Here is a 23,006-nt window from a genome sequence, read left to right as displayed (position 1 = left end):
CATTTAGTCTCGAACATTTGTCAGTGTTACCAGAGATGTTTATACATTTTAATGGAGCATTAAACTGGAACTCATCAAGAGGTTAAATAGCAAATTTTGATGATTTTAAAAATGTAAACTACCAAAGCCTGAGCACTCAGCTGTGTAGTGTCACATGAGAGTATTGCACATACATGTACATTTCACATTACATATCTTCGCTCTGGGCTGCAGGGTCAGTGTGTGGGGGTTTTTGTGTCGAGCACGTTCTGAATTTGCTGTAGTGTTGCGTGGGTGCTACGTCTACTCATGAACAAAACAACTCGATTTGAGTTCAGACATGCTCAGACCGTACGTACCAATTACAGAGTCGCCTACACATCGGATATTACGTAATCAAAGAGATGCAATAAAATATTCACCAAAGGTCACTAAGGACACCCAGGTGTGGATGAGAATATAATAACATTTAAAGCTTTCAATAGTCAAACAGATCAAATCCATTTTGAGATTATGGAATCAGATTCTAGAGTCTGTCCTGCCAGTGGCAGCGAGTCTAGTTTTGTTAAAGCAACAGTTCACCAAAAGATGATAATTCTGTCTTCATTTACTCACCCTCAAGTTGTTCCAAATCTGTATAAATGTCTTTGTTCTGATGACCATATAGAAGATATTTGGAAGAATGCTTGTAATCAAACAGTTCTGAGCCACCCTTGACTACCATGGTAGAAAACATAAACAAAAGATATTTTGAGGAATGTAGGAAAGCAAACGGTCCTGGGGCACTTCTGACTAGCGTTGTCAATTTTCCTACTATGGTAGTCAATGGTGGCCAAGAACTGTTTAGTTACTGACATTCTTCCAAATATCTTTCCCTGTATTCATCAGAACAAAGACATTTATACAGATTTCAAGCAACTCGAGGGTAAGTAAATGATGACAGAATTTTACATTTTTGGGTGAATTGTCCTTTTAAGGGTCCATGGGAACTCCATGAAAATGGTGAGGAATCGACAAACAACATTTATTTAGCTACAGCGATTAGTTCCCCTAATAAAACCACCATATATTTGTTTCCTTAGCCTGCACAACACATTAAAGCTCAGCTATATAGCTCACCCATCGTTTCCTGCTCTGGAAGCAAATACTGCGGCTTGAATAAAGTCAATAAATCTAGAGGAACTCTAGAGAGTCTGGACCTGAATTTGCCCGTAGTTAACATCTTAAGAAAGTATTCGCAAAATACCACAATACCCACGTGATCCGAGGGAGATCCAGCGCTGTGGTAAATGAACGGAACATGCTCACATTATCAAAACCGTACAACCGGAGCATTATAAACTAGTACGGTTTTGGCATTGTGGTGTAGGCTGCACAAGGCTCTAATCACAAACCAAACTGCTGGAGCTAATATCAGCTCAGGTCTCTCAGACTCCCACAATGCAATGCAGCTGCCAGGATCAAAACCACACAAACTGGGGACACGGCCAGAGGCCTAAAGGGGTTATAGCGAGAACAGAGAGGAGGAAAGAGACGACAAGAGAGGTTCAGGTCAGCCAGCTTGACTTAAGTTTTGAAAACTGGGACAAAGATTAGGGGCAAAAAACAGCAGGTTGGTCAAGAGAGCATCTGACCACTATATCAACAGAAGCATCAGTATAGACTAACAAATACTGAAGAAAGAACATTAAAGTCGAAGTATCAGTCAACCTTCTCTCAATTCAATAAGAATAAACTTATTCAGGGATACTGCACATAAAAGGTCACATCAGAAGGTAAGAAGCTGAGATCACATTCATTTTTAATAGCCAAAGAAATAACAAAATATAGAAAAAATAATAATTAAAAATAAAGACCTACAACCTATGTAGCAAAAAGACATTACAAATCAGCTATAATTTTACCAACTAATACTTAACAGAAACAGACCTTTTAGCAACACAATGTGCATTTCAGCTAATATCATTTTCCCACATAAAAAAAAACTAACAAGCCAAATACAGGCAAGCTATGATACCTACACTGGTGTGTGGGGGACAAAACATCTGCTATTGACATTACATTTTTCTTTTTTGTTTTGAAAAAATAAAACAGAATGGGTTAACATTATGCAACAGAATGACTTGAGTTTATATGGTGCATCCAATGTCTATCTCCTTGTCAGTTGAGTCCTTTAGCGACAAAAAGTCTCTTCCTTAACTGTGAGTGAAATTTTAATGCTCTGTCTTGAAACACGACCAAAAACTCCAGAGTGCAGATCAGTAGAGTTTATAATCATCCCAGTATTTTATGTCTCTTTCAATAGAGCAAAGAAGGAAAACGTCCCAAGGAATTCTTTTGGAAGCATCCACCTGTCCTATTAACTATAGATGAGCCAGAATTTTGCCAGTAAAGCTGCATCAGCAGGAGGGAACTGAGTGAAAGGTTTCATTAAATCCCGGCTTCAGCTCCCAGATTAGAGAATTATTTCCCCAAAGGCATGTTCTTACAGACAAACTCTCCCATAAACACATACACGCATTCCCAGTCTAAGGAGTCACCTAGTGTCCTCACTTGACCCTCCCCGTTTTTATCTACCAAGACATTCTTTCATGGACCATCACCGTCCTTCTCTCAGCTGCATTACATGTTCAGTCATCTGTTAGACGCTGGGTGAGGGCTGTGGGTTTGGGTTGGCTGTAGCTTGCCGTGGCATAGTGTACATGGCCCCCAGGAACTGATCGGCAATTCTTCCAGCCTCCCTCAGCCCGCTCAGCAGAGCGCCGTGGACTGTAGCGGGATAGTTCCTGATCGTGTGTTCGCCAGCGAAGAACAGACGTGGAACAGGCTGTGAAGACACAATAAAAACCAACATAAAAAATTATATACAAAAATAATTATTAGTTATTCTCCGTGGTGTGAACAGTCCTTTAGACAATTGTCTTACCTGTGAAGCTCCAGGTATGGCAGGACCAGGTGTGATGGGCTGGGCCATGAGATCATAGTCATTACCAGACGACCCGGCTGCCACGTACGAGTAAGATCCCCGAGCCCAGGGGTCGGCACGCCAGCGAGTCACCACCGTCTCTTTTGGCTGCCATGACAACAGAACACACATTTAGTTTGTTGTCACTGGAGGATCGCCAAAAACCCCAAAGCACTATGAGCTGTACAATTTGTGTATGCGAGTTTATATGAGTGTGTGTTTTGACATTCCTCTTGTAATTGTTATTCACAAAGGTATTTGCCGTATGGTATGAAACTCTACAAAACTGATCAAGAATCAAGCGAGCTATGCTATGTATAATGTACAGTCAGCTGGTTATAAAGAGAGACGGCCTGACAGGGAATTTTCTGCTATAAAATGCTGACTGTTTGTTATTCTACTTATAACATACTACTTTAGCAAGTACATAAAAACATCTAGTTTTAAATGGAAACTTCTGAGCCTCTAGCCATCCATTAAAACTTTTACATTCTCAATTAAATGAATACTGAAGTTGTTCTATGCCATTTTACTAGTCAGTAACCAAGATGCCTTTTCCAATTTACTTTTGCATAAAATGAAAGAGATCCAAGGCATTAATTTAAGGCATTTGAGCTCACCTGAGGTACCGCACTGCTTCCAAAAATTCCCTTGAGGATGGCCAGACACCGCCCAACGATGACATCATCACTAATATTCTCCATAATTCCAGCGGCCTCTCCTGCCATCAATGCCAGCAGTATGGGAGCTGAGAGGGTATAAAAAAACAAACACAAATACAATTGATCTTAGTTATCCCAATTTAAGAGGACACAATAATATTGATAACACTAAATGACATTCACCTTTGTAGAGGTTCCAGAAAAGAAACAGTTCCCCTCTACTGGCCGTGGTACTTCCCACATGTCCAAAGAGGTTAACGCTGGGATCCCAGAATACTCTATCAAAACACAACACCACCTGGAGACGTGGAGGACACCGATTAGTTCATAACATGCCTTTCTGTTACATAAAATATCACCACTATGGTGGATATCCCGAACTGCTTTAAAGGGACAGTTCACTCAAAAATTTTAATTCTGTCTTCATTTACTCATCCTCAGGTTGTTCCAAATCTATCTAAATGTCTTTGTTACGAAGAATACGAATGACTACCATAGTAGGAAAAATGACAATGGTAGTCAAAAGTGCCCCAGAACGGTTTGCTGTCCTACGTTCTTCAACATATATTCTTTTGTGTTCAACAGAACAAAGAAATTTATAAAGCAATTTTTCCTACTATGGTAGTCAATGGTGTCCAAGAACTGTTTGGTTACAAGCATTCTTCCAAATATCTTTCTCTATGTTCTACAGATTTATTCCGATTTGAGGGTGAGTAAATGAAGACAGAGTTTTCATTTTTGGGTGAACTGTTCCTTTCAGTGAATGCTTTCGAAGCATTAAATACAATAAACATGTAAACATGAAGCTGTACTAACACATAGGCACGCTGGGTACCAAAACATTCAAAAGTGCAAAAAATGGATGCTTTATTGCAGTCTACACAATGATCGAAAAAGTATACAATAATCCCAAAAATCTGCAGCATATGCAGACAGCGGTTTCTGATATAACAGCATTGTGGCAGAATCGAGTACCACACTATGCCCTCTTGTGACGGAAAGCATGAAGTGGCGTCAGATAATTGCATAATACTGCAGTATTTTACTGCTGCAGTTGATGCAGAGAGAAAGAGTGCAGAGGAGGAGTATGATGACGCATTCAGTTTGTGGGGGGAATCAGAAAGAATCGTACCCATTAAACACACTGACAACAACAACATTAGTTATTATCTGACCTAACCTTGACACAATTCTGTGTTAGCAGTCCGTTTGGGCTTTTAGATCAATTCTACAGATAGCACCTTAACAGAAATGAACAGAATGTCCTAACAGGCCAGAATTATATTACACACTCAGATCTGAACCCACAAAAATAACAAATGTGAATTATTCCTACCTTGTTTAGATTTCCGAACCCCATCCTTTGAATGGCAGCGGTCTTCCATTCCGGCAGGGGAGGCACAAACTGGACGGCTGGTGGCTGCTGCTTCATGACCCCCAGAGGAAGAGTGCACAGCACAGCGTCACACTTATAAATAAAGGTCTGTGTAGTGGAGCGAGTATTTACAGCTATCACCTCACAACCTGAGACAGGGAGGAAGTTACGGTTATTAACGTACACAAATAAACGCACTTCAACACATCACAGACGCAGCGCTGATGGACTCACCAGATGATGTGTATCGGACCTGTCTCACTGCGGTGTTGAGCTTTATGTCCAAGCCCTCGGCGAGGGCCACGGGAACGCACGAGTACCCGTTACGCACGGTCAGGTGACTGCCAGTGAACTCAAAATCATCATCCTGCGCAGAGAGTGAAAGATAAACATGCGAGTTAAACACATAGACATACTTTTACTTTGTAAAATCAGTTTTTTCATTTATTGTTACACTACTCTTTAAAAGAGTAAAAAGAAAAGTGGCACGTATAATACCTGGTCCCAATGCTTTAGGGAAAGTGTGGAGAGAGGAGTTGCATTGGCAAACTCCAGGTTAGCAAAATGCCAGTCGAGAATCTGTCTGTCTCTCGAAGATAAATACACATCGCTGAGAAAGACAAGAACAGACAAGGACGTTGTCTGTTACATGGATCTCAATCAGGAGGTCAGTCATGCATGTGAAGGACAAAATCTCATTTGACTGTGTTGGATTACTGGATCGGCTTTTATTTGAATACCTGGGTGGGTTGGCCTCCAGCTCCTGCAATCTCTCCTCTAGTTTAACCTGCACCTCCACCAGCTCATCGTATTCCTGCAACATACAAACAGGGACTAGAGATCAGAACACTGATGCATATTTTCTAAAAAAAAAGTGGCCTTACAGTGCAAAATCATTCAGAGCGTCCTTTGACTCGAGCACCTGAGTGTGAGTTTTTCCACATGTGTACATTGTCCCCTGAAGGGCACTGTTGAGGGCCAGCAGTAGTGGTTTGGTCTCAGAAGGCAGAGTCATCCCTCTGAGCAGACTTTCAAACCAGCTAACCAGTTCGAGTCTATTTAAAGCTAAATCCTTCCCTTTAGCCACATCACACAACTCAAAAACATCCTGCCACAGTTTCTCTATGTCCGTCTGTTAACAAAGTCTGTGAAAGCCTGTTTTTACTTCTATATAAAGAGGAAATTAGAAGTATACTGTAGGTACACATTTCTGCTGTTTAGTGACTTCTTTAAAAGCAACGTACAAGCCGTATTGAATGCTGACATTTAATTTCAATAGTGACTGGATTCATTCTGCATTCTACAAACGCAAAAACAGACGCAGACGTTTTCGACGGGAATCAGGTGCTATAAATAAGCATCTCAATTAAACGTTTAAAATGAAGTCAAATGCTAGCGGGAGCATGTGCCAAAATCCTTCTTTTACCCATAAATGGTTTGACTGCCTCTACTGCGCTTCAACTACAGCTGGAAGCAAATTGAGAGTGATTATGTGAATTAACATGCTAAAATCTGAACAGGGAAGAGCGTTTAAGTGGAGAAATTTCACTTTCAGCTCTGTGGGCGCTAAAGAGTCAGACTGTGTTAGACTGTGGTTTGGAAAACAAGACTAAAACAACTGAAACAGCAGGCTGAATGGTATTATGCTCCATTACCGAGTGTAGAGGTGTTTGGAGGAATTGGAAAGCACAGCTGCTTCGTAAAAAGATTTTTTTAAAGATCTGAAAATATTGGCAAACTCCACCAGAGAGGCTCAGATGTTGATATTTGGCTGTCCAATGTCTGATCTGTTTCACTGGCAAGTACTTCTGTCCCCCGGCCCTCGGCTTTATTTTTGTTGGTGTTAAATTAAATGTGGCATTTCCTCTGATTAGTCTATTAGCTTGCGGTTTCCTAAATACTTCTAAATGCTTAAGTGTGCAGCCTGTGTTGGTTTGGTTAATGTAGGAAGTTTGGTCTGCTACCTTGCAGAGTGCTGTGAGGTCTCTGTGTTTGCTCTTCACCAGGAACTCAGCTGTGATGTCTCTGGGTGGCTTTACCTCGCTGGCCTCTTTATACTGCTGATGCAGCTCCTTTACTTTTTCCTTAGAACCCACCATCTGAACAACAGCCATAGATGAATGAATCCCTGTACATGGATGTGAGTGGCAACAAAGTTGTAGCTATGGAAAGTTGATGTGTTTTACCTTATTAAGAAGATCTCTGAGCTCCTCTTGAGTCTTCACAATCTTTTTCCAGTGCTCTATTTGTTCATCTTTTACATGCTTTTCTTGCAGCCTGTTTTATGTTTCATTAAAAGAATTGATTTTTGTGTCATTCTGAATGATATTATTCAAACACAAAGGACAAGTGCACTCACTGTATGACAACTTCCAGGGCTTGTCCCAGAGAAACAGGTTTGTTGTTGAGAAAGTTGAAGTCAAGCTGGTGGCTGAGGTACGACGTGGCCTCTAACAGACGATTAAACTCCTGCTCAACCATCTCGTCCTTCTCTTTAGGGACCTTCAGAAGAGATATGACCATTAAGTGAGTCCATGAGCTCAAGAGTATCTATCTTTGTTACATGTGTGTAACCACAGAAGAGTTATCAGAAAAAAAAACACACAATTTGAATCTATTACTTAGCCCATATTACTTTTAAAGTAGTATATTTGTTATGTTTGGGTGTACTTTTTTGAAGCATGACACCTGGGGGACACCATCTTTTATTCTATAGAAAAAAAGCAATGTGGCCATTCTGCTCAATATTAAAATCCAGTGTGCATATTAGTAAACCCCAAAGAAAATCTTTTCTTTCCTAGTCACTTTGGGACAGTCAAAAATCTGGAGACTGTTACTTTTCCTAAGCGAATAGACAAACCCCAAATAACACAGAACTTAATAATTTCTCAATTCAGTTGTCTCATAACAATGCAGTCAACTGACACCAAACATTCAGAGGATTTTAGTCGTTTAACAGGTGTCTTTAAATTTAAATGCACCCCTACTGTAAAACTTTATACCAAATCTCATACGACATGCTGCATATTTCTATTACTCTAAAGTCATAATTAGATTTCCCAAATTACAAAATCATCAAGTTGAAACGGAAACACTTACACTTGTACAGCGCTCGCCCTGTTTAAGAAATAAAATGGAGTGAAAATGAGAGAGATAAAAACAAAAGAGAGCGGGATGAAAAAAGAGAAGGTTGGGATTGGGGCAGAAAGTGAAAGAGAAAAAGAGAACATTAGATCTTTCTTGTTCTATTAACATTCGTTACTAATTCGTTGGAAAACTTAAACACTGCCAAAGTGTCGATCGGAACAGAAAGCACGATCTAGTTAAAAAATGTGAGACTGCACAAATACAGTATGTATCACGTGGATACACTGTCTTAAGAATCCCTTTGCCTTACAAAAACATTATGCAGACTAAATTATCCCTGCATGTATAATGTTAAAACATCTATAACATTATATTTATTTACAAACATCTGTATGTGTGATTTTTACTATGTTTATGAGCACTCACAGCCTGTCCATTGGCTTCATAGAGTGGACACTTCTGTTTGATCTTTGCCAGCTCCATGTTGACCTGTTTGCTTACTACAGCCATTGGATTCCCACCTGAAAGAAAAATCAAATAAGATTGTTGCTAAGTAACACATGCCATCTGAACAATTGAATAAAAAAAAATACTGTGCCACCTCCTGGTGAGAGGAGTATTTAGGAGTAACTCTTACCCAGACCAGTCACTACCATTGCCCCAAGGTCAGCTACATAGTTCCCCTTTCTGAACGTAGCCACACGCCCGCCTACGCGATCCTATCGAGAAAACGTAAAACATAAGAAAAAACTCACATCTCCGCTATCTGTCCATGCAGCTTTAGTATATTTTGTAGCAGTGTGTACTCACTCTTGCCTCCAGAACGGTCACATCCATCCCAAAACTCTGCAGCTGTCGTGCAGCTGCCAGCCCTGATACCCCGCCTCCGATTATTATCACCTTTCCTGTCTTCTTAGCTACAAGAAGATAAGACCAGGAAAATAAAGCATGACTGTAAAGAAATCGTACTGATGTCATCCTGTTATCTTTCTTGCCATTAAGCAAACCATTTGGGTAATGCAATATCTTTGTGTTTGATATAACAGTTCAGTGCTATTACTTGGCAGAGGCTTTACTCTCTTGTAGATGCCAAAGTTGATGAACCCGTGTCTCTCCAGATAGCTGTGTATCCGGTGCACTAGGACAGCATCACCTGTGAAGAGAAGAGCGTAACCAAACTGAGCTAAGACATACGTATATTAAATAAAATGACAAATACACACGTTTATTAAAAAATATGTGACTGATCCCATAATTTTGAGTCACTCTGACCCAGAAACATTTTGAGGTTTACGTAACGAAAAAGAAACTTTCTTCCAACATTTAAATGATTACATTTCCTCTATGGTTTGGAGTATAACAACATCATTAGAAAGCCAAGACTTTCATTTTTCACTTTATTGCATAAAACTCTGTTTCTGGGTCACAATGACCCAAAATAACAGCTCAAGTGACATATGATTGTGGGTTCTCTAAATGGGTGCAAGTGAAGTCAGTAAACTCACTGTTGTATGGTGCTTCTAGCTGCTGCACAGTAGACTCGAAGGTCAGCTGAACTTTGGGGTTGTCCAACCAGAGCTGAAGCTGAACATTAAAAAAAAACGTTCCGTTGTTCTTCATATGTTTTTCAGTATCCATGTGTATTTTTGTAACCAATTAATGACCGAGAACCACTTCGGCACTGGCAAGTTTGATCTAGTACACTTTGCTTATTCTAATTCAATCATTTTCATCTTATTCAAATTATGCTAAGCAGAAACACAAATGGATTCAATTGCGCGTCTTTTGCTGTCATACGCATTGCTGTGAGCATACCGTGCGGTTTCTGATGTACAGGAACACTTTCTGAGTATGCTGTGGCCCGCTGATGATGTCAGGGAAGCATGCAGCTTCCTGTGATGTCATACGGTCATGTGGGAGACGGCTCTGGAATGCGGCCCCCTCAACACCTGACAACAGATGCTGACTATTAACATTTCAAAACCACAGCAAAACAACATTTCAATTTCTTGTGTTCATTCCATACCTGATGGTTCCTCTGGTTCGCTGTCATTTTCCTCCTCTACAGGTGGAGGAGGAGGAGGTATCACCTGCTTCCGCTCTTTCTCAGCTTTAGCGTTTCTTTCCTCCTCAGAGTAATACTCGTCCTCCGACAGATTAGCAAGGCTTTCGTCCATCTCCCTGTACTCCACCTGCAGCAGTTGGCACAATAAACGCTTCATAAAAACCTAGCTCTGGCTCAGCTGGGGTGAAACATACAAATCATTCCCTATCCAGGCAGAATCTCACATTTGATCTTCAAGCAAAATGACACATCTGGTTAAGGTTTATCCAGTTTCTACATTTCAGGACGTATAAACAACTGACCAGCAAACAATAAATAAGATGGTAAAGGATAGGAGGTTACTCACTGTCACGGCCACAAGTTCCCGACCCACTGATATCCAGAGATAATTTCAAACAAATTGGAAGTTGACTTTGGCTCCTAAATAGCGGTTCCTGCTTCTGCGCAGGTCAAGCTAATAGTGATGTTTACCTTTGCTCGCTTGCGGCGACTGGTTCTGCGACCCTCTGCGGTGTCCTGATCAATCCCTCCAGGTCCAGGAGGATGCAGGAGAGGAGGCCCACCTGGTTCGCCACTCGGGGAGGCTCTCTCTTTCTTTTTCACATCTATTAAACCTGGGCCAGAGGTCCCAGCTGCAACAGTTTGGGGGGCAGAGAGGGTGTCAGGAGCACGGTCACCACCGTTACCCCCGGAGGAAGATGAGGAGCCTGGGTCTGACTTCTTAGTGGACAGCATTACAGATAATGACAGATGCCTCTCCTGAAATATGGAAGAAAGGAGGAGGCTGTGGAGAAGACTGCAGCAAAAAACTGCCCAGACAGAGTGAGACAAATGTGCTTGTGCACCTGCTCTCAACAAGAGGCATTTGAAAACACTCGTGCTATTCAGCTATAATACTAGTTAAGGGATGCTTGTAAACATTGTACATTCATATTATACATGATCAATGAACTTTACTTGTTTTAGTCAAATTTTCTGTCTAAATCCACAATAATTAACAGATGACGACCGCAGTCGTAAAATACTCGCTAAATCAATTGCATCAATGCTACTTCGAGCATTATACACATTTTTTAACCAGACACTAATAACCTTAACTTAAATGTATTATAACGTTTCACGTTTGTGTTAATAGCGCTAGCAGCTAAACGCTACAGCACCTCCTTTATTTAAGAGCAATCAACCAACCACAGCTCTAAATGTGACAAATCCGTCAAGACTTTATCAACTCCAATACTAAAAAATTTAATATATCCAAAGAATGAAGAACTATTAGAATAACAAAGGTATCGTGCGCTCATTAGCAAAGATGCTATTGCTAGCTGCACGAGTTCCCATCCCTTATCGAAGTCTAGAAAACCTCTAAACCGCTCACCGGTACTGTTTATTATTTATACATATCAATTATAAATGCTAATTATGCGTAAATATAATAAACGTTAGGTTATTATATTAGGTACTGTGATCCATTTATCAAAATATTTATATTTACCTCCCCGCAGCTGCTGAGAGAAAAGCACAAAGAAACAGATCGCCTGTCCCCGCAGGAACCAATGCAGCCAATCAGAGTATACGACGGTGTAGAGAAGGCGGGATGAAGATTGTACAGTTCTGTAATTGGACAAAAGTCTAATCGATCAAGGTTTCAGCACAGACAGGTTCAACTGACCTCCAAAAGCGTTATCCAACAGTACCGCATGCGCAGTTTTCACATTTCTAAATATGCATAAATTCCGCATTGACTACTTTAGCACGTGGCTGGGAGGGCAAGACTGCCTAAACAAGAAAACTAGAAGCTGCGGGGAAAATGTTCTCTCTCCAGTTACTTATATATTATTCATTGCCATAAGGAATAGTGAAAACGCATGTCCAGCATTTATTTTGATTATTATTCTGGGTTTGTTTGTGAGTGTGGCAGCTCCTAGAAACAAAGTTTAATTTGAACACATTTAGCAGGAATTACTGCCCTGGTTGCACTGTTTTCAATCATGCGACAGGTGGCGCTGTCACACAAAAAAACTAGAAATGCATGCTCTCCTCGGTGGGACGAACCAAGTCGGTGACGTATGAATGTGGGAGGAGCATGTGCAAAGCGGAAAGTGCAGAGCCAGGTGCGGGTGGGACAGGTAAAGCAGATACGGGATTCGTGAGGGTGTGCCTCCTGTGTTTTTTCTCGGCTTTATAAAGCGAGCTACGACCAAACCGAGCGTGTTGATCACTTTCAGAGGTGAGTTTTGATGCGATCTTTATGTGTTTAAGTTGATGTGATCGAGACTCTCGGCGTGAGTGACCGCGTAAACTGTTTTGATCTTACTCAAGTAACGTTAACACAATTCTTTTTACTTCCTGCGACGTAACGCAGTGTTGTGGCACACGTGTAAAGTGTGAAACATCAATATCGCATACTGTTTGTCTCTATGGGCTTCGACTTTTCTATTGTTTTATGAATGGGCATTTTAAAGAATATAGTTCCTCTCGTCTGTTTGTTTAAAGTCTAATTAGATCACATGAAAATGAGTTATCATATGATATGATATATGAGTTATCATATGACTATGATATTTAGAGTAAAAGCATAGTAACCACAAATGTATCATTGATTCACTACAGTAGCCCTTTTTTATTTTAACCATTATATTTGTTGTAAAACTATAGTAGTACATATAGTAACCTCAATCTACTAAAACATATGGAAATGCTTTTACAACAACAAAATCATGGTTAATATCAATAAGGGATCCAAAATAGTTGAACTCATTCATACATGTAACCCTACCACCAGTTTTCCTTGATAAAACTGTATTGTTTCTTAGTGTTTCAATGAGTATAACATGTAATGTAGTTAACGGTCACACAATAATCCCTATTTTCTATTCGGACAGCATAAGAATGAAGAAAGAAGAGTCATCTGAGCGACCCGATAACACAGCATTTACTCAACAGCGGCTCCCGGCATGGCAGCCTATACTCTCCGCTGGTATTGTCATACCCGGCTTTCTCATCATCGGCTTGGCCTTCATAGGCATTGGAATCGCCCTCTTTTTGACCTCACAGACCATCCAAGTACTAGAGGTAAGAGCTTACAGAAACACAACAACGCCGGTGTGGTATTAACTGTAAAGTTATAATGTTGTAGGGACCTGCTGAGACTATTATAGTTTCTCTTAAAACCATTAACCATTAGTTAAATTCCCATTTAACTATTAAATGGGACTATAAAAACAAGGCAGCCTTTCAGATAAAACAAATTTCCATTTTCGAACAACTGTGTGGTATTTTGTTTGAAGGTGATGTCATACTGGGGTGTTTGTGAAGGGTGAGAAATGTTTATTAAAGATGAATGCTTCCTTCATATCACAGAGAGATTACACAGGCTACGAGCAGGACTCTCCCTGTTTCAGCTGTACGTCTTCAAGTACTAAAAACTGCACCTGTGAAATCACATTCTCCCTAGACAAGCCGTTTACGGTACAGTCTTTAAATTATTAATCCGTTTCCGTCTGTTGTTAAAATCAGATATTTCTCGTTTAATGTTGTAGTGCGTCTAAAAATGTGTATGTTGCTTACAGGGTCCAGTTTTCTTCTACTATGGCCTGACTAATTATTTTCAGAGCTTTAGAAAATATGGTGTTTCAAAGGACGATAACCAGCTTTCTGGCGATACAACTTACTTCAAGGTTTGTCAAATTTGATATATTTTTTAGGACTTTAATTTCAAACAATAGAACTTTCTTTCATTTTATGTTTATCTCCAGAGTCCACAAGATCAATGCTTTCCATATCAATACGACTCCAATAAAAAGCCCATCGTTCCATGTGGAGCTTTACCAAATAGCATGTTCAACGGTATTGTTTGACATTTTTAGCTAAACTCTGTTTTAAGCATGGTGTGAGATTTTCCATGGCATTGCTAATGTTTTATTGTTTCCACAAAGATACTTTTGAGCTCTTCCACGTAGTCAATAAAACAAAGAAGCGCGTGCCACTTGATGGTAAAGGAATCTCCTGGTGGACAGATTACAATATAAAGTACAGGAACCCTTCTCCTGTGAACGGCTCCTTGGCAAATGCTTTTGAAGGTAATTGACCTTAAAGTTTGCTATAATGCAGTTATGCTGTACGATTTGGTTCAGGTTACATTGTTTTGTTTTGTTTTTCTAATGCTTATTTAAAGGTACAGTGAAGCCAATAAACTGGCCCAAGCCAGCATATGAGCTGGACCCCACAGACCCCAACAATAATGGTTTCATGAACCAGGATTTTCTTGTGTGGATGAGGAGGGCAGCGTTACCTCAGTTCAGGAAGCTGTATCGGCGAATCACAGAGGGCGATTACGCCGCAGGGCTCCCTGCTGGAGATTATTCTGTGACGATTCATTACAGTATCCTTCATCTAAAAATCAGAACATATTCGGGACTCAAGGATTAAAAAATAGTTCACCCAAAAGTAAAGTAAAAATAGTTTTCCACTCACGTTGTTCCAAACCCTTACGTATTTATTTTGAAGTGGAAAAGGTTGATGCTGTTCTTTTCCTTCAATGCAGGTCTCCAATATCTATTTTCGTGTTTCACGGATAGAACAAATAATATAGGTATTGAACAACTGTTCTATTTAATAGTTTAAAAAGTTGTTGTATTATCGAATTAAGCATGTTTAAAGTCATCTTTTGTACACAGAATTTCTCAAATTCATTCATCTATTTATCAAAATCATTGAAACAAGTCATGGGAACACTGTAACCGCAGTACCATGAGCGGTGGTTGTGACTTGACTTTTTATTTAGTTCAGTAATGTCTGTTTTGGTCATTTCTCCATTTCAACAAGTCCTGTTTTAAATTCTGACGACATCTCTTGCCAGTGTTTGCTTATTATCCAGGTAAACCGGTTTTACTGGTTAGGTGTGTCTCGGCCTCTCCGCAGCCGAATGCTGAACCAACAAACAGGATTTTGAATATGCATTGTGTACCTATGTAAATTGCTACCTTGCTATGGCAGTCAAAGGAGCTGTTGAGATTTGAAAAGGTTTTGCTTTGAAAAGGTAAAGTTTTGTTTCAGAAGCATCTTCTGCTGTTCTTAAACACTGCTTTAAGAAACTACGCTACAGTAGGATGAGTTGTCGAAAACATGTTTGTTCCTTAACCAAATCTTTTCCAGACTACCCAGTACTGAATTTTGATGGACGTAAGAAGGTGGTCTTCAGCAACGTGTCCTGGATGGGGGGGAAAAACGAGTTCTTGGGCATTGCTTATTTAGTGGTTGGATCCTTGTGTCTGGTCATGTCTGTGGTTATGCTCGTTGTTTATGCCAAATTCAAATTTAAAGAAGATTCGTGATGATGTAATGTAATGTACCCGTGCTTAGAAAAGAAAAACAGTAACATAAAAAACAAGGTTATTTTAGGGACATACAGGGTCTTCCAAGTAATGGTTACACGTTATATGTGATAAAACTTAGCTTTTAAATCAGGAATTTATAAATGAAAACTGTGCAATGATATCAGGAAACCCTGTTCATGAATTCTTGTCATAGAATCTAACGATCAAGTTTGGTCAGAGGTCAGGGACATTCAGACACTGTTACAAATGTTTCTACGTGCAATTCTTTCACTGTCTCAGGTTGTATAAGATAAAATACCTGCTTTAACTTGCTCTTTTACTAAATGTGATGTTAAAGTTTGTTCTCTTCATCCGTTGCAGTTTGCTAAGCTAAACCTAAAGCTAGACAGATACGGAGGAAATCTTAGTTTTAAATTTTGTTTACAACGTAAATAGCTTGCCTTAAAAATGAAAACAGATGATGTTTGATCTCAGGTGCCATGTTTAGATGTCAAATGTATAGCTTGGTTAAAGCTTTGTGTGTATTTAGGTTAATATATTGAGAGCTGAAATTCATTGACTTGAATATTTGCGGTTTTATAATATTAAATGAGTGTACATGTGCATTGTAGTGCTGCCTTTTAATGTTTCCATAGCAGCACCTCTGTGGTTCAACCATTTTCATGTAGAGAGCAGTGGGTTCTGGAGTGCCATTAGTGCTGGAGAACTTAAATCTGAAAGTGAAGGGTCAATTCTTTACTGATTCACTGTGACTTCATTAGCCCGCATTGAATAATTGATGCCTTTTAGTGAAGAAAATCTGGTTTGAATGGGTCATTGTGTGCTGCTGGGTCCAGTCTTAATTACACCATGGTTCAGTCGTATTATGTTTGAAGATTGCAGATAAAATTGCGGCATTTTCATATTGAATCTCTTATTACTAAAATGCTTTGATTTCTTTCTTATACAAGAACCTAATTGCAATGCTAATAATTGTATGAACTTTCAAACTTCATAAATTATCATCATGTACAAAATCAGCAAAGTAACTTTTTAGTTTTGCCATGCATGCAGGGTCATTTTTCGGTCCACTGTGACTTTAGGTATGGCATTTAACCTTATGATTGACAAGGGGAAGAAATAATATCAGTATTGGGGGTAATGTCATGGGTGTATTACAATATTTTGAACAAACAAAAGGTAAAAAAGAAAACAAAAAACAGATTTATTTCCTAAATATTAACAATTTAAAAAATGTACTATTTTACATCAAATAAAAATTATGTAGAATTGTCACTAAAAATAAAACGTTAAGGGAGACATTCTTAACACAAAATAAATGTACACTCAAAATAATAATAAAACGTTAAAACATGTTGACGCAGGTCACATGTTGGCAGCTCATCCAATAAGATGTAACAAACGTGATATCGTAAATGTTTGTATTGTGATCGACATAACATCCCACTGAATCTATAACAGCATCTACTTAATGATAAATAACCAGACCTGTTCATAAAATGCATCCACAATGATACTGAAAGTGCAAAATCTGTAATACCACTTTACGTGCACTAGATAGCATGGTTGGGCCAGGGTTAACGTTTGTATTTGTACACCTGCCGCATACTTCCTGTAATGAGCATTTAACCTTGAAAGTCTACTCTCTCTCCCTCTCTCTCTCTGTTTTTGTAAACTTGCAGCTGTTGTCTAAACATATATAGTGTTGCATTAATTCAGACGTTATTGTATTGGCTCGCTCATGAAAGCTAGAATAAAGCTCTGCTCAGATCCCTTTATTTTAGTTTAAAACCTCATACATAGGATGTTAACTTTAATGACACGAGCTGGGACAGGGTGGGCATGTTTTTAGGTTTTGAGAGCCGGTGGCAGCAGATCTCGCACACTAATGGCTGTATGCTGTCTACGCTGGCTGTTCTGGCCGGGCTGCTATCACTGTTTTTGTATTATTAGCCTGTGATATGGTTGCCTTCATTTCCTGTTCTTTCAGATGGGTGAAACAGGCCTGATATTGGAAAAGCCGAAAGGAGAGTGAGAAAAACAAGGCCAAAGGTGCATCTTTCTCTTTCTTTCTTTTCCTAATATAGGCACAGCGTTATAAGTGCAAGGGATGATGGTTCATGTGTGGGTGATGTTTTTCGGCTGTAGAAGAGTGGCACAGACTTTATGAACAGAAGAGTATTAGACATTGTCCTGCTGTTGGTTCCGCCTATCTGGAAAGCGGCACATATGTCGTTTTATTCTTCATAGCCATTTCATTTGTTGGACTCCCACCAATAATGGAGAGCGTCATTATTGAAGTAATAACTGTTGCCATAACAACAGATTCTTTATGTAGTGGCCAATTGTATGACTGTAACAAGCACGAAAGGTCCAAGTGAGGGAGAGCAGTGTGCATCTTGAGTGCCATTAGCATCGGAAAACTTAAATGAAAGGCTGAATCTTTACAGACTCACAGAGATTTCATTAGCACACATGGCTGATATTGATGCCTGGTAGTAATGGAGGAGATCCGACTGGCAAGTTTGTGAAGTGTGGATAAACATTCATTCTAAAGAATTCAACCATTCAAAATGCTCTCTCACATCCTACTGCGAAAACAAGCTTATTCAAATGAGTGCACAACTTCGCTCATTCCGTAATAATGGGTAAACACCAAATTAGCAAGCAATTATCCACCTGTGGTAATGTTTCTGGGCAGCCTTCGCAATGCCTGTTGGGGGTGGGGGTTATGTTATCTGCAACACAGCGAAGATTGCATTCTTCTGAACTTTGAGCAGTACCGTGACCAGTAAGCATACGGGCATTTATGTGAAATTTATGGCCAAAAAGTGAAGAGCAGAGAGACAGGAGGGCTGATGTTATATCGTTCTGTGCTGAATTATTTAAGTGGAATAGGATTGAATGTCCATTGCTGTATAAGTGGGCTGGTGAAAACCATTGCAGGTACGGCTCTAAGAAATATATAAGACTCACGTATGCAAATGTGATGGGCAAGCATGCACTATACGATATATACTATACAGTATGGTGCATTAAGCATAGTTCACTCAAAAATAAAAATTCTTTCATTATTTGAATTACACAAATGATGCTTATTACCCCAGAGTGTTCAAAGATCCCTAAATTGCCTTCCATTCATTTGAAATGAAGCATCTGAAAAGTTCAGCCTGCAGCAGAGTTTGGTAAGTGACCACCAATCTGGACATTAATGAGATAAAGATTCCCCCACAGGTGCTCATCCATGCACAATGTCTTTAGCCAACTTCACTTAAGAGAGAACTGGATGTCAAGGCACACAATTCTCTGGGAGAAACATAAACAAAAATGATCAGCAGAAAATAGGAGCTTTTTTATTTGGAATGATCACCCCTATTACAGAGCAACATGATGAGGTGACTTGATTTGTGACTGGATGATAATAGAATAGTGGAAATGGAAAAGTGACAGAAAACATCAATCGTGAAGCTCAAGCAATAAAAATATTTGCATAAGAGAGACGTTTTCAAGAATCTTGACCTCAGACAAAGCTTTGGAAGATCTGGACACAGTATCATTTTTCTACATGGTCTCTCTCATTAAACCCTGATTTTCCGCTAATTGGAAGTAAATGGCGGTAGTTCATCGCTAATCACTGTAATTGTGCTCTCATTTAATGTGCTTGATAACTCGCCGGTTCTGACTTCATCACTCAGCCATGAGATAAAGAGGTTGCGTTATATCCAGCCAGACGCCTGTGTATTTCTTTTAAGATAATTATTTTCAATGGTGCACAATTCACAAGTTTCTACACCACACTGTCAGAAATATTAATATATAATATTAATCATTTTCATAATTTGATTATCCTAGCTTATTTGTACGTTGAGTAGTTTCTTTTTTAACGCTAAAGTGAATCTTTAAGTATATGTGCCACATAGAGGAAGTGTCTTGTTGTTTTTGTAGTGTGACAGTGATGGGAATTGGCATCTTTATTTTAGATCCTGAGCACCCAAAGGTTACCCCTCATTACATGACAGTGTAAAAAAGATTGATTTATGTTTGCTTGTCAGTTTTTCCTCTTTAATTTTCGTGTTGGTGCCACAGAGATGTTACGGCTGGGCGATGTGTGTCATAAGAGACAGACTTTATGCGAAACAGGGTGTTAGTTGCTAGTCCGCATGGATAAATTTAGCTCCTCCGTGTCACATCACTGATACAGACGTAAACTTATACCGAGTTTGGGATTCAGGCCATTGTGGTTTCTAGGTTGCAAGAACTGTAATAAGACAGGAACGTCTTCCAGAGAGTTGGGATTTTTTGCAGTGGTCAGATAATTTAACATGCTATTTTGTATTTGGTGTTTTCATGATGTTGTGCTTAATATTTGTATCGTAATGAGCAGCCCTCTGGATGCTCTTTTTGATGCTGGGCACGAAACATCATAGACTGTCGTTTTTATGAGCGTTTAAAATTAGGGCGCAGTGCAACTAAAGCTATAAATGAATTTTAGCAGCCACTTGCCTCTGACCCTTCTCGACATCTTGTGCCAGTAAGTTCAGAAATTGTAATTAGGTGACATGATTCATTGAAAATGATCCATGATTTTTTATTTCTGAAGTATATTTTTGTATAATTGTTACTATTCAAATGCAGCATTTAATTTTTTTAGTAGTTATTATTCATTTTGTGGTCTGTTTTATGTATGTATATTTTATTTATTATTTTTGGAGCACTTGAACAGTAATCATTCTAGGCTTTGCTTCCAGCCCTAAAATTGTTCCAAATTTGTCAACTTCCACTATTTCACCCAAGGTTTTCTTCTTGCACTTCATGTTTTGTCATGTTGCTGTGATCTAGTGCTTGGTCATCGGAGGGCTTTACGGTTGACATCCTTAGCTACTTTTGAAAAATCACCTTTGTTTAAAGTGCCGGTTTAATTATAAGTTGTATTTCTGTGCCAGTACAGTATGTGCCGTATATTACGTATTTCTCTGAGATATTCTGAAGATATTCTGCTTTAAATTTACCATGCAGAGTTACGGTTGAGAGAATTGTTGACATACATGCAAAGTGTATAATAACTATAAAATGTGAAGTGTGCATAGCATAGTGCATAGTTCATTTTTTATCTGTTATCATTTCCTCAAAAAGAAGATATTTTGAAGAATGTTGGTAACTGAACAACGGTGGTACCATTGACTTGCATTTGTTTTGTGTCTGTACAATAGAAGTCAATATAGCCATGGTTCGGCTACCAACATTCTTCAAAATATCTTCTTTTGTGTTCTGCAGAAGAAAGTAATTTTCATGTGAACTATTACTTTAATCTTACTGCTGTCTCAGAGACACAATCAAAGATCTCATTAGGATCTTTTTCTCTCATTTGCAACATAACAACCTAGAACATTTACTGTATTAACAACATTTGCTGAACTTCACACCCGTTGTGTTGACTCTAGTGTCATAAGTGCAGTCTGATTCTCATGTGTCAACGTCTGATGGTGTAAAGCATTGAAAGAGTTCTGTGCCATACTGCCAAAAACACTCAGAGCTGAGCAGATGACACTGCCCTTCACGCACATTGTCTTCCTCTGCCCATCACGCCTAAGGCTGTCTCTCTCACTCAAAAGATCCCTTTGGACTGATGCAGCAGCTGGCAGGTTGTCGCACTGTAAAGAGTGACTGGAGCGCTATGGAAAGCTACTCTGCAGAGAGAGAAATCTAACAAAAACACTGACATCATGCAAAATGTATGATACTGTGAAACCACAACAGTTGGCATAGAAGGGAGGGGAAGTTGTATTTAAAGCATTTCAGCCCAGAGCTTTTGACAAATTCACAGGCTGTTGACATGAGCCTTCAGAGCTGTCTAACAGTGCTTTTGAGGATAGCAGGTGTATTACGTTTTACTTCTTTTTTACTACACAAATAAAGCAACCTTTCAAGAATTTGCCCATTTCCCTTTACTTTTTTATTATAGAGGAGACCTTGGTTAGTGGTCACAAAGAAAAGTTACGTGACCTATATCTCAATGGTCATATACAAATTGGTGTTACATTTCATGAATTATTTATTTTATTTACTTGTCCTAATTTAAGCCTTTAAAAAGCCAAACAGGGTATTAAGGTCAACCTACCCCATATCCACTGTAATTTTTTATGGTGTTAATTCAATTGATTTGTCCAATCTATTTGATTTGAGAACATTACAAAAGGTACAACCTAAAAAACATTCAACAAAAGAGACTATATATAGTTCACCCAAATACAAAAATCATTTACTCACCGTCATATCAAACCTCTATGACTTTCTTTCTTCTGCAGAAAACGAAAAAAGAAGATATTTTGAAGAACGCTGGGAATGCTATTGGGGCATGTTGTCACAAAGTTTTAACGCATCACCAAGCTATATATTTTTTCTTGGGTAATAACTGCGGAAATGTTCAATAGTTTGTTTTGTAGCCAAGACTTTGAAGAACATGCGCCCATACAGAAAATGGCTTTAAAAACAAACCTACATTCCCTGCTGTAATAAATGTAAAAACAACAAGCCCAGGACTCCCCTATTACGTTTTCACTGTTGGATGCATCACCACTCACACATGTGCATTAGTGTGAACACCAGCATTTCCTATAGAAGAAATGGCTTGAACCTGCAAGAGGTGCTCAAGGAGGCCACAGATGCCGTAGGTAAGGCATGAAAAGATGCTGAGCGTACTGCCTTATATTTCCACAGCCCCTGAGGCTTTGACCCGGCTCTATTAATGTTGTTCTAACACTCATGCAGCATGTAAAACCTCTGCCTCCATTCTCGGTGTTAGGTAACCCCTGACAACAGCCTGATGCGAGGAACCGTATCAGTGGAGTGTTTGATTGCTGTTTTTCCTTTATGCTGACAGCAGGGTCAAAAAGGTCAGGCTTGCCGTCATTCTGGTTAAAGGATCGAGACTGGCAGGAGCTCATCACGTTGAGCGAGACATCATTCTTTTATCTGCGTCATGACAGCTCCATTTTTTGAGGGGTGGAGATGCTGTCAGGCATCAATCCCCAGAACTCCCAAGCAAGTGTGTGTCACTGTAGTTTGGTTCTGAGAGACTATCTCTATTCACCTTCCATGTGAAGACTAGAGAGTTTGAGAAACAGAGAGACAGACTGCCTTGCTGTTTCTATTTAGCATTTCAACATAGAAAAGTAAGTAAATAAGACCTTTCTTGAGGGCAACAGGGAGAATACTTCAAGGTTTATATTAGTGTATGTGTGTATTGGTGGTCCTTCTCTTTAAATGTTTTTTTTTGCCTTGGCTTCCTCCACACCACATAACATTCAGGTACTTCTTAAAGTCCCCCTACGGTCGATAATTTTATCCCTTAAAACTAATCTTTGACCATCAAAATGACATATTTAAACGTTTTTTTTCCCCCTGTCAAAATAAGTTCCCCTGCCTTAACATAGCTTGAATGTAACTCTACACCTCAGCTTCATTAGGTATAGACAGATACATGGATATGCATATTAGCCCCGCCTCCACTCAGTCCCACTGGACAGTTCCAGATGCT

At 39.4% G+C, this 23,006-nt stretch overlaps 2 protein-coding genes across 2 annotated transcripts; one reads left to right on the top strand and one right to left on the bottom strand.

Moving 5' to 3' along the window:
• Positions 1-1,763: 1,763 nt before the first annotated feature.
• On the bottom strand, positions 1,764-11,687 carry kdm1a (lysine (K)-specific demethylase 1a). The gene is made up of 21 exons (XM_057344028.1): positions 11,626-11,687; positions 10,605-10,892; positions 10,095-10,260; positions 9,884-10,017; positions 9,574-9,652; positions 9,129-9,221; positions 8,879-8,985; positions 8,706-8,787; positions 8,495-8,589; positions 8,081-8,098; positions 7,341-7,483; positions 7,168-7,258; positions 6,946-7,080; positions 5,722-5,795; positions 5,480-5,591; positions 5,216-5,348; positions 4,943-5,130; positions 3,790-3,904; positions 3,565-3,692; positions 2,906-3,052; positions 1,764-2,806 (listed from the first exon to the last, which is right to left on the bottom strand). The coding sequence occupies exons 2-21, from the start codon at positions 10,866-10,868 to the stop codon at positions 2,621-2,623; spliced, it is 2,490 nt and encodes an 829-aa protein (XP_057200011.1). The 5' UTR covers positions 10,869-10,892; positions 11,626-11,687; the 3' UTR covers positions 1,764-2,620.
• Positions 11,688-12,225: 538 nt separating this feature from the next.
• Positions 12,226-16,072, top strand: tmem30b (transmembrane protein 30B). The gene is made up of 8 exons (XM_057344029.1): positions 12,226-12,360; positions 13,016-13,205; positions 13,494-13,601; positions 13,703-13,810; positions 13,889-13,979; positions 14,069-14,212; positions 14,308-14,514; positions 15,288-16,072. Exons 2-8 carry the CDS (start codon positions 13,023-13,025, stop codon positions 15,464-15,466), a joined length of 1,020 nt encoding a protein of 339 aa, XP_057200012.1. The 5' UTR covers positions 12,226-12,360; positions 13,016-13,022; the 3' UTR covers positions 15,467-16,072.
• Positions 16,073-23,006: the final 6,934 nt, after the last annotated feature.

The sequence above is a fragment of the Triplophysa rosa genome, linkage group LG10 (genome assembly GCF_024868665.1).
Source record: "Triplophysa rosa linkage group LG10, Trosa_1v2, whole genome shotgun sequence".
Lineage (NCBI taxonomy): Eukaryota > Metazoa > Chordata > Actinopteri > Cypriniformes > Nemacheilidae > Triplophysa > Triplophysa rosa.
This window is presented reverse-complemented; position numbering and strand designations above follow the sequence as displayed.